At 28.3% G+C, this 11,630-nt stretch overlaps 1 protein-coding gene across 1 annotated transcript; it reads left to right on the forward strand.

Moving 5' to 3' along the window:
* Positions 9,323-10,137, forward strand: LOC104780366 (transcription factor TCP16-like). The gene has a single exon (XM_010504864.2). It carries the CDS (start codon positions 9,380-9,382, stop codon positions 9,962-9,964), a length of 585 nt encoding a protein of 194 aa, XP_010503166.1. The 5' UTR covers positions 9,323-9,379; the 3' UTR covers positions 9,965-10,137.

The raw sequence follows: 11,630 nt of genomic DNA on the forward strand, positions 1-11,630 counted from the left end.
TTTTTTTTGTGCAAAGGCAAAACGTTTAGTTTTTTTTTTTAACACTAGAACTTCATTTATTGGTGGAAAATGTTGGTACAAGATTGATAAGTGAACAGATACATACAGGAATGAAAAAATCTTGGGTTCACCCTTAGGGTGAACCACTCTTATTCACCTCCTCTTAATTAACCAATCAAAATACAACAAACTGCCATGTCATATCATATTTATAAAATAAATCAAAATTAAAATAAAAAGACAAAACAAGTTAAAGAAAACAATTCTGTAGATTTTTTATTAAGGAAATTATGTTGGTTTAGGTTTATAAAATAATGATTAGAGTTTAGATTTTATAATTAAACGAAATCATATGTCGGTTTGGGTTTACAAAAAGTGTTTAGGGTTTAGTTTTTACAACTAAACAAAATTATATGTCGGTTTGAGTTTACAAAAGAGTGGTTAGAGTTTAGGGTTTAGATTTTACAATTGAATGTCGGTTTAGGTTTACAAAAGAGTGGTTAGAGTTTAGGGTTTAGATTTTACAATTAAACGAAATTATATGTCGGTTTGGGTTTACAAAAGAGTGGTTAGGGTNGTTTAGATTTTAAAATTAAACAAAAGTTTATGTCGGTTTGGGTTTACAAAAGAGTGGTTAGAGTTTAGGGTTTAGATTTTACAATTAAAGAAAATTATATTTTAATTTGGGTTTATAAAAAGAGTGATTTGGGTTTCGATGTTATAATTTAAACTATAATATAATATTTAAAATTAATTGATATACAGAATTTGTTTCTTTAATCAATAATTTGTTTCCTTAACTAAGAGGGGGTGAACCCAAGAATAGTTATTTGATTTATTTTATTAATATGATATGACATGGCAGTTTGTTATAATTAATTTAGAATTTTATTTAGAATGTTTTTTCTTCTTCTTACATTTTATACAGTTTATAACCTAATTAAATTAAAAAAATTATTAGATAGGATATAAAATTTTAACACACTTAATTTTGTTTTCTATAATTAAACAGAGGTGTATATGCCTACTATATAAGGGTCCGCACAATGTGCGGATTTTAAAATTGTTGAAAAAATAAATCCTAAACCCTAACTAATTTTTTAAAAATAGAAACAAAAAATATTTCTTGAAGTAAATATTTTAATAATTTTAGTTAGAGAAAAAAAAATCATATTTGTATTTACCTTCATACACTTATTTATATTTTCAATTTTAAATATATTATAACAATTATTACAATAATCTAAAGCTAATCTATATCCCACCAAAACTTTTGCCAAATACTCATCATTACAAATATTATTATTGTCAAATTTCAAGAACATTTCACAACTTATTACAAAATATTTTACATGCAAAGAATTCATCAAAACAACATATAATTAATAACTATGTACAATTTTACTGTATGTTTTACCATTAAAAATATGCTCTTACACCCAAAATTATTTTATTGTTAAAGTATGCTCTTTATCACCACCTAAAATGTCTTTTAAACTAATTAAACAAATTTTATGTTGCTTTACTTTCATTTTGGCATAATTATAGTTCTTATAATTACTAAAATTATTTTGTGACATAATTTTTTTAACCATAAATTTTTTTACTCCAAAGATATTTTGGATGAACAACTAGTGAAAATTATCTACTCGAGTACAATGATTTATGACTAATCCAATAAAAGTTTTTATTGAGAAATTGAAAAAAAGTTAATATAACATAATAAAATTAAAAATTTGAAAATTGTAAACAATTCAAAATAAAAACTTTATACACAATCAAAAACATGATATATGTCATAATCACGTGAAATGATCGATGACCTGTTTACTCCTCAGAAGTATCGCATTGTACCAAAATTACTTAGAACTTAACCTCGACTCAAATATTCTTGAATCATAAGTTCTCAACTTATTTCTACTCAATCAAAAGTTCTCATATATTTCTCTATATACCTGGGTTTAAACGGTTTACGAACCAAATCCGATAAAAAACCACATAAATCCGGTTTGAAACCAATTTTAAAACGGTTTACAGTTCTAACTTCCCAAATTTCAAAATGGCTTCTCAATTACTCAATCAAGTAGCTTTTGTTTCAGTACCAGAATCATTGACATTATCTAGCAGAGAAAACTCTAGATTTTGACCAGAAACATCAACCATCGATTAATCTTCGAAACTTATAATGCTACTAACTGTAGAATCACTTTTGGAACATCCATCAGTATCTCCATCCTCGATTAATTAGCGGGCTTTATATACTTTGATTTCATTTCATTGCTTATGATAGCTTCTATTGAACAACCTGCACGAATAAAAGACCCACAATAGATAAACAAAATTATATCAGGAAAAAATCAAAGATCAAAGCTTTCTAAACATTTAAATTTTTGTACATATAATGTTATTTTCTTAATTAGCTGTCCTATTACGTTTCAAAAATAACAATTCTTTTGACATAACTTATGTTATTCTTTTTAGATTTGTTATTTCCTATTTATAGATTAATAATAATATACATGTTTAATGAATTAATTTTTTTTATACATGTCAAAATCTAATTAAGAAAACACGTATAATATAATTAGCGTACAATGAAAGATATATTAGTTTGTTAATTTTCTTTTTTGATTTAGGAAATATCTTTTTAGATATAAACATGTAAATTTTATGTAGATTTAATGCTATTATCTTAATTAGCTGTTCTGAAAAAATAATAATTTTTGACACATGTCAACATCTCATCAGTATACTTGACACATGTCATGATCCTGTTAATGGCTAATTTTGAAAACCCAACTTTTTATAATAATATACATGTTTAATGAATTATTTTTTTGTTTATACATGTCAAAATCTAATTAAGAAAACACGTATAATATAATTAGCGTACAATGAACGATATATTAGTTTGTTAATTTTCTTTTTTGATTTAGGATATTTCTTTTTAGATATAAACATGTAAATTTTATGTAGATTTAATGCTATTATCTTAATTAGCTGTTTTGAAAAAATAATAATTTTTGACACATGTCAACATCTCATCAGTATACTTGACACATGTCATGATCTTGTTAATGGCTAATTTTGAAAACCCAACTTTTTGTAATAAGATTTTATGATTAGTAATTTTTTTATTTCTTGATTTTTTTAAAATATTTTTTCTTTTAAAATTAGTAATTTGTGTAAAATTGACACCTGTCACGATCTGGTGAGTTAGTAACTTTTGAAATTAACACGTGACACGATCTGGTGAGTTAGTAAGATTTTCTTCTTTTAAAATTAAAAATTTGTGTAAAACTGACATTTGTCACGATCTGATGAGTTAGTAATTTTTGAAATTGACATGTGTCATGATCTGGTGGGTTAGTAACTTTTGAAATCATACTTTATATAATAAGATATGGTATGTTAGTGTATATTTTTACAATTTTATTTTATTTTAGAATATTAAGAATATGTTGTAGTATGTGTAATATTTTGTAATTCATATACTAAATAATTTATAAGTTAATTTTCCAAACTATGACTACAAATCTATAGTATATGAAATAAACTAATAGTTTTAGTGTTGGTTCTATAGTCCAAACCCGCCATGCTAGGCGGATCACGCAACATGTTCAAAATTCATTTTTTATCAAATCAGTTTTTCAAATTTTCAAAAAACAATACCTCTTCACTCACCTCCTTATAAAATAAAGAAATAAAATCTGTATACATTTATAATTATGTTTGTTACCTTTTAAAACAATTAATATCTATAAAAAAATATATAAGTAGAGTTAATTTCTTTATTAAATTAATTATTTAATGTTAATGGCATGTTTTTAAATAAATGCCAACTTGAGGATTTATTTTATAAATGTCTCAAAAAATGTATATATAGATATAATAGATACACTTTGTGGTGGTTTATGTGGGTCGGTACGCTTGGCCCATTGGGTACGTGTCCAAGATCAAATCCGTTTTTTTAAGAGGAAATTTGGAAAATACTCGGTCTTATCTTAAGGTTTCAAGAAATATCCTCTTCTTATATTTTAGAAAACTATTTTCATAATATCTACGAAAATACTTGGTCTTATGTTTACAGTTTTGAGATATCCTCATCTTATCATTTAGAAAACTATTTTCATAATATTCCTATATAAGTAAAAGAGAAGTACAAAAGTGCTTCCGGATCGGGTCAATTTCGCAAAAATAACCCAAAATTAAAGGAGTCGAATTCAGGTAAAAAATACCGCGGCATTATAAATGGGTTATCGGATTTTCCGAAAATAAATCATATAATAAATTCCCCCAGAAATATACCATAATAGTTACTATAATATATATTTTTCCTACAATTTAGGAAACTAACAAAACAATATAATTGATTGCACAAATCAGTAAGATCTCAAACTTTAGTAAATATATATACTATCAAGATCTCAATCTTTTATATATGTAAACTAATTTAATTTTGATTATATGTTAATATATACTTCCGGAATTAGAATCCATTTTAATATAATTCATAAATAATGATGATATAATTAAATAATTTTAAAAATCCGAAAAATAAATTTTAAATTATATAACTATACAAAAACGAAAATACTAATGAGAATTAATGAGATACTGAAAAACGTCTCTACCGACGTCCTGAAAGAGCTCTATTCCTCCGGGGTCTCTCTTTCTAACCTCGAAACCAGTAAGTTAATAATCCTTATGTCTTTCTACATTACTGGATTGGTTTTAAACATTCAATTGGCTGCATGTATTTTCCTTTTGCATGGAGTCTCAATCCTTTTTTTTTTGGTGAAACAAAGCAAGCTTTGGTCTTCAAATTCAAGTTTCCTGTTGGATAAATGGTATTCCACCTTCGGAAAATTTAATGCTCATATCCGGAGAGAGGAACTTCATTCCATATCTTGGCATGCTAGAGTTGAACCGGGTCAAAGTTATTCGTGAATTACCATTTGATGATAATCCAAATACTGCCTCCAATCCTATTGACTACCCCGTCTGGGAAATTTTTTTATTGGCAGGTATTTTTGTCTTCCTTCTCTCATATATATAGTCCAGCAAATTAATTAAGCTGTTGTTGTTTCTCAAACTATGTCGTTTTTTCCACAGATAGTGTGGGTTCTGTTTGGTCGTGCGCAGTATGCCGTAAAACTGGCCGAGGCTTTGAAAGTTTCTGCATGTGCACCCAAACTCAAACTTAGATGAAGATAACTTAGATGAAGATGAAGAAGAGGAAGAGGAAGAAGAAGAGGAAGAGGAAGAGGAAGAGGAAGAGGAAGAGGAAGAGGAAGAGTAAATCCCACATGTTCTTATGGTTTGTGACTAATTTAGACATAACATTCAGTATAAGCTATTCATATTTATCTATCTCAAATTGATTCATGATCTTGCAAATTTATCTAATTCATAATAACCTCGGACACTTTTGAAATTTGAACTAAATAAAAAAACACAACTTTTTACATCGCTATCTTCAGAGTATATTTTACTTCAGTCAATAAATAATATTAACCAGCTCAAGCTCTTTATAAAGCCCCATTGCTGACTCACGCAGATTCGTTGCAGCAATTGTTTCAATCCCCACAATTTGGCAAACAAAGGATACTAAAATATATAAACATCAGCATATTCATCAAGAAAAAGGCTCAAATTACTACTAAATAACATATCAACTCTCAATATCAGCATATTCATCAAGAATCGGTTGAATCTTCCATGCCTTGTATGCCTTGCATATTTTAAATTCAATTATATTAAAGTCTCTCATCCAATACTCCCCAAATAATTCTACAAGGTTTTTGTCCCTCATTTTGTTGGACAATTGAATTTCTTTCTACAATGTTACAGTTAAATTTGTCACGATTGTCCTTTTCAATCTAGTGAAATTTTGCCATATATTTTATGTTGGGTTGAGAGTCTTTTCGGTCTTAGAGTTGTTCAGACTATGATCCTCTATCACGAGTTTTTTCCTTTTTTCCCTTCGATTAGACTTATGTGTTAAAAACTCTTCTTTGTGTGTATCTCTCTCTTCATCATCAAAATTTGGAGATGATGAATCCATCTGCAAATCATAAGTAATACTTTGAAAATCAGTTAGAACTAGAACAAAAATTAGATGTAAACAAACTAAAAGATAAATTAGAACCAGTTCCAACTATAACAAAATAGAGAGCTAAACAAACTTAAGCAACATTCAAAACCAAAACTCAAAAAATATTGAAGGTACAAGTTACTTATACCACCAATGCATCATCATTAACAGTCAAAAATCAAGCAAAGCTTGGCCACATCAAGGAAAATATTTTCTGTATCCTTAGAATAAGGCAAACTGTAATCAAATCAAAACCAAATTACTTCAGACCAAAAAAGAAACACTTCACCATCAAAATCTCCAACCATTAAAATCTTCTAAGAATCACTTAAAACAATAGCAAAGAACAAGAACATTCTTCTTTACTTGTACTTTACCGAATATCCATCGAGTAGGGACTTTGGTGATCTCCCGCGGATATCAATGATGTCATCAAGAGGTTTCGACCAAGCTATGCCCTCCAGCAACTCTTCTTGGTCCCTTATGAATTCCTTTACTTTAATTTTCTTACAAGTTTTTTCCACTATATTACCGGTTCAATATTAGATCGTGAAGCGGTAACCTTACATCGTCCTATGAGTTTTTGACGAGGCAGCTTGTCTCGACTTTTTCTGGAGATGGGGTTGATGAGTGCTGATGGTTTAGATGACAGAGAGCTGAGACTCTTTGCTATGTTCAAGGTCAAGAGACCTGACGACGACTCTCTACAAAACATCTTTTTTATCTCTTCTATTTTCCTTACATTCATTTCCGCTTCGTCTATTTATACAAAGTCTAATCAATCAATATTATGCATATTTCTGTAATTTCTGAAAGTATAAAAATTTATTGTTCATATACTAGCTGTGATGATTGGAAAGACACCAGTATAGGAGTACACGACATTTAAAAATCTCAAAGAGTGACAAATAACAGTGATCTATTAATCCAAGCGAATGGTACATTAGCGTACTAGTTAATGTCAATATTCACGAGTAACATCTCAAATTCGTATGTCTTTATGTTGAGTAATACAATATCTTTCTGACCTTACGCTCTCGTTACATGACCACCGTGTGATAATTATGGACTTTTATTGCAAGCTCAAGTATAATGATACAACGACCAGTTCGATCAAAGAATTACACAATGGTATACATAGAAGTAAAAGTAAGGTTTCACTATCTCTTTATTGGTCTATTTGGCAGTGACTTTAATAAAATAAAAAAAATTATTAAACCACAAATTAAAAAAACATTAGTTTATCTTTATTGTCTTTTAGATTTGCATTTTATAAATCTTTATTTTTCATACTCCTTTACGATATTCACCACACAATAAAGTTATGAAGTTGAAAAGATTCATCTCTAATTCTCTATTATGTACTCTGGTTATCTCACATATTCAATGTATCATTTTTAATAATTTATAATGATCAATATAATTATCCATTTATAAAATCTATTTTGTTTTATAAAGTCTATAAATTCTATTCATAAAGTCTATTTTGTTTTGTAATCCAATAGATAATATGTAAAGATCAATATAATGTTTCTATTATTTAAGATTTGAGGTTTTTGAAAACAAAAAGAACTTAATTAAAAAAAATTGGTCTTTTTGATTTAAGCAAAATGAAAAAATGATTCCAAAAAGATATCATGTTTAACTGGAAGTGAAATATAGAAAAATAATATAATTTTAAAAATACCATTTAACTAAATTCTCTAAAGATGAAACCTTTAATAGTATGAAATCTAGCACTATAAATTAAATTGATGGTAAAGTGACCTTAGTGCAGTAGCAGGAGATAAGTCCATTTGTAGAAGGCACTATCACACCAGATATCGAGTCATGCTTCCTACGAATGTAGGAATTTGGCTAATGGGCCAGCCAGTTGTGGCCCAATGGTTGACAAAAAAAAAAAATAAATTAAATTGATGAGTGAAAAAACAGAAAACAAAACCAAAAGGATAGAAGGTATCATTGGGGTTTTAAAAATTGTATAGATTGAAGTTCATATAATTTTATAAGAAAATTAATGTATTTTGTCAAAAAATAATATTTTCAATTTTTAATATTATGTGTGAGTGTTGAGTTTATACCAACAAAACAATCAAATCATGTGTAAATTTAAATTTTGATTGAGCCACTTAGTATTCCTTTTATTTTAAGTCAAAAATAAATTAAAATATTTATTTATAATTAACTCACTTTAAAGGCATGTAACTCCATTTAACTCTACATTTAACCCAAATGTAACTCCTATCCAATAATTTTACATTCATTCCTCCAACTAATATATTTATCTTTCAAGAGAAAATGTTTTTGGTTAATTTTTATATTTTTTAATTATTTTGGTTAGCTAAACTTATAGTCATATATATATATATATATATATTGCTTTAAACTTTGAAATGAGGAATAATTTATACACAATAATTTTATACGTAGTTACTAAAAATTTTGATAATTTTATTTGATTCAATTTTACTATACTACAGTCTTATGTTTACAATTTCATTAAGAAAAACTCTTTAAATCAATGATTAACCTCTATAAAACATGATAAACATAGATTTACTCATATTAGGAAAATGTTTAAATTTCTATATTATTATTATTATTAATATAGCTTATCAATTTGTAATAATTTTTTGTATTATTTGTTAATTTGTGTTCTATAGAAAATTTTATATATTTTAAATTTTGTATAATAAATAACCATACCAAAAAAATATTGACAAAAGTGTTATTTTGAAAAATTGCTATTAGAAATTTTGAGATTCATATTTTATTAAAAAATATATATATTTCTTCAATTATGTTATTGTTAATAGAAAAAAACAACATTTTAGTTTAAGAAAATTTCTAAAATATAATAAAAACTTTTATGCATGCAACCACGTGTTTGTTGAACTAATTACCTAATCTTATATACAACCAGGATTAAACCGGAGTCTACAAAACCTTCATTTTAAAGTAAATAAAAATGGAACAATATTACACTTGTACAACTGTATCATTAGTTTCTCAAAACTGACAGCAGAAAATCTTATTTTCCCTTTTTTAAGTGGACCCATCATTTAGGTTTTCCTATATAACATTTAGATATCTTTCTATATACAACTTTAATATAATTATTATTTATTTTGTAAGTTTGTTGCACCATTATTGTTTCCCATACATACATATCAGAAATATTTGACTACTTTGTATTTTCTTCTGTAAATCTTCTATATAAACCAATAAAACGGAACATATTTTTTTCATTTACACATTCACAAAAGAGAAAACATATAAAAAATGGACAACATGGAGAAGGCAACAAGGACTCCAAAAGACCGCCATCTGAAAGTTGGAGGCCGTGATCGTCGCATCCGTCTTCCACCGAGTATTGCTCCCAAACTATTCAGTTTGACAGAAGAACTCGGCTTCCAAAGCGATGGCGAAACCGTCGGTTGGCTCCTTAGAAATGCCGAGCCAGCTATTTTTGCCGCCACGGGCCACGGCGTCAGCACCACCACAAATGATGTTATCCACTCATCTGATAAGATTTTTCATAATTATTATTCTAACTGTGGTAACTTCAGCAACATCATTAATGGTAACTGCAGCTACACCATTGATGGTGATAATTGGACGGGAATAAATACTTTTCATCATGAGATGGTCTTTCCGGAGACTACAATGAAAGAACATGCGGCTTCATCTACTTTTCCGGTGAAAGATAAAGAAGATGTGTCAGATATGTCGAGTCAGACGCAGCCGGCTATGCTACCGCCATTGATGCACCATCAACAGCAGCAGGAACAAGAGCCACAACCACAGTTTGAACTTGGGAAGGTGGAGATGGCGGCGGATGAGAAAAGATATGTTTGGAGTGAGTAATGATTGGAGACTTAGTTCGATGATGGTTGGTTTTAGTTTGGTTGCTGTCTGCATTTTTTTCCTTTTCCTTTATGTTTTTCAGTTTGGAGTGACGAACTAAGGTTTGGCTTAGTCCGGTTTTAGTTTGCCTTTTTCCGTTGGTTGTATTCTCATATTTTTTCCAGTAAGATGAATCAGAATAATAAGTAAAATTAAACTGTTTCATATACAACATTTCAACTCTTGTAAATGAAACTTGGAATATTGAACCAACTCTCCAGTGCTATTCGAACTAACGACATCTAGGTTTAGAATGACAGTCTTTACCAATTTAGCTACTGACCTTTGATAACAATTGTTTGTACATTTAGCTTCATATTTGGTTAATTTACTAGATCAAAACCTATAAAAATACACTTCAACTTCTTAAAAATCTCAAAAGTCAAAACTGTAAACTAAGTCTTCAAATTCATATTTACTACAACAAAAAATTTAATTTTGTCAAAATTTTGGTGGTCTTACGACTTTCCAAGGGTTGTAAAAATCACTCAATTAAATACGGTATACTGAAACAAAATCTCTCTCTCTCTCTCTCTCTCTCTATATATATATACTAATATATTAATAAAAAAGGAAAACATAATAAGAAAAATATCTAAAATTCTTAAACAAAATTCCAGCTCATATTTAGCTGCACAGTAAATCTTCTAAATATTTTTTTCTTTATTTAGCTTCATACATTTGTTCTAATATTTCTTGACCTATTAATATTAAATAAATAATGCAATAAAAAAGAGAAAAAGAAAAAAGAGAATTTCAAAAATATCCGTTTTCTAATAAGACTTTGCAAAAATGCTCTATTTCTAAATATTTATTAAAAATACCACTAAATCTTATATTTATCCCAATATGTGTGTAAACTTATAAGAATATATATTTTATAATATCGTATAAAAACCTTTTAAAATCTTTTACCGTAGGAATTGTGGCTGTTGTGTCAAATATGTGAGAAGTGTAACATATATATAGGTTGGAACGAACATAGGCGTACAGTTCATATTTGCAGTTCATATTTGCAAAAAGAGAATTATTTAGTGGTAATTCTTCGTAAAGCTCCTTAGTTTATGAATAGTCAGAATGTCAAATCCTGAGAAAATGAAGGTTTCTAACCTTATCCAAAATTTATGACCAGAAGTTCTTTCAGTATTTAGAATCATGGGCATACCATTACGGCATTACAACTGTAAGAAACACAAGTAGTCAAGATTAAAGATGAAGCTTCGGATAGGGTAGGGAGAGTAAATAGATATGTATATGCAAGCTAAACAAATAGATATAAATTTATAGTATGTTCGATTTCGGACTTGCCTTCATGTGGAGGAACTGTGATGTGATGTACAAGAAGGCGAATACATTTTAGAGAGATAATAACAGTTGAGTTGGAATACGAAAAGTTTCTTAAATGATGGTTGCATAGACCTACTAGGTGACCAAGAATTATTGCCCTTTCTGAATTAATTCTAAATGGCTGGTGAAGATGGTCCTAGAGTTTGTAGGGTAGACATATATGCAACATTCAATCCATCTTAAGCAACGTAACATGCACTGATGCACATTTTACTACCAGATATCACTCCCCAAAATGAAATAGAGAAACATCATCGTGTAATCTTTATGAGAGTAGTCC

The sequence above is a fragment of the Camelina sativa genome, chromosome 4 (assembly GCF_000633955.1).
Source record: "Camelina sativa cultivar DH55 chromosome 4, Cs, whole genome shotgun sequence".
In the NCBI taxonomy this organism is placed as follows: Eukaryota; Viridiplantae; Streptophyta; class Magnoliopsida; order Brassicales; family Brassicaceae; genus Camelina; species Camelina sativa.

Coding starts and splice junctions, on each gene's coding strand:
- LOC104780366 (XM_010504864.2), top strand. CDS start 9,380: ATGGACAACATGGAGAAGGCAACAAGGACTCCAAAAGACCGCCATCTG.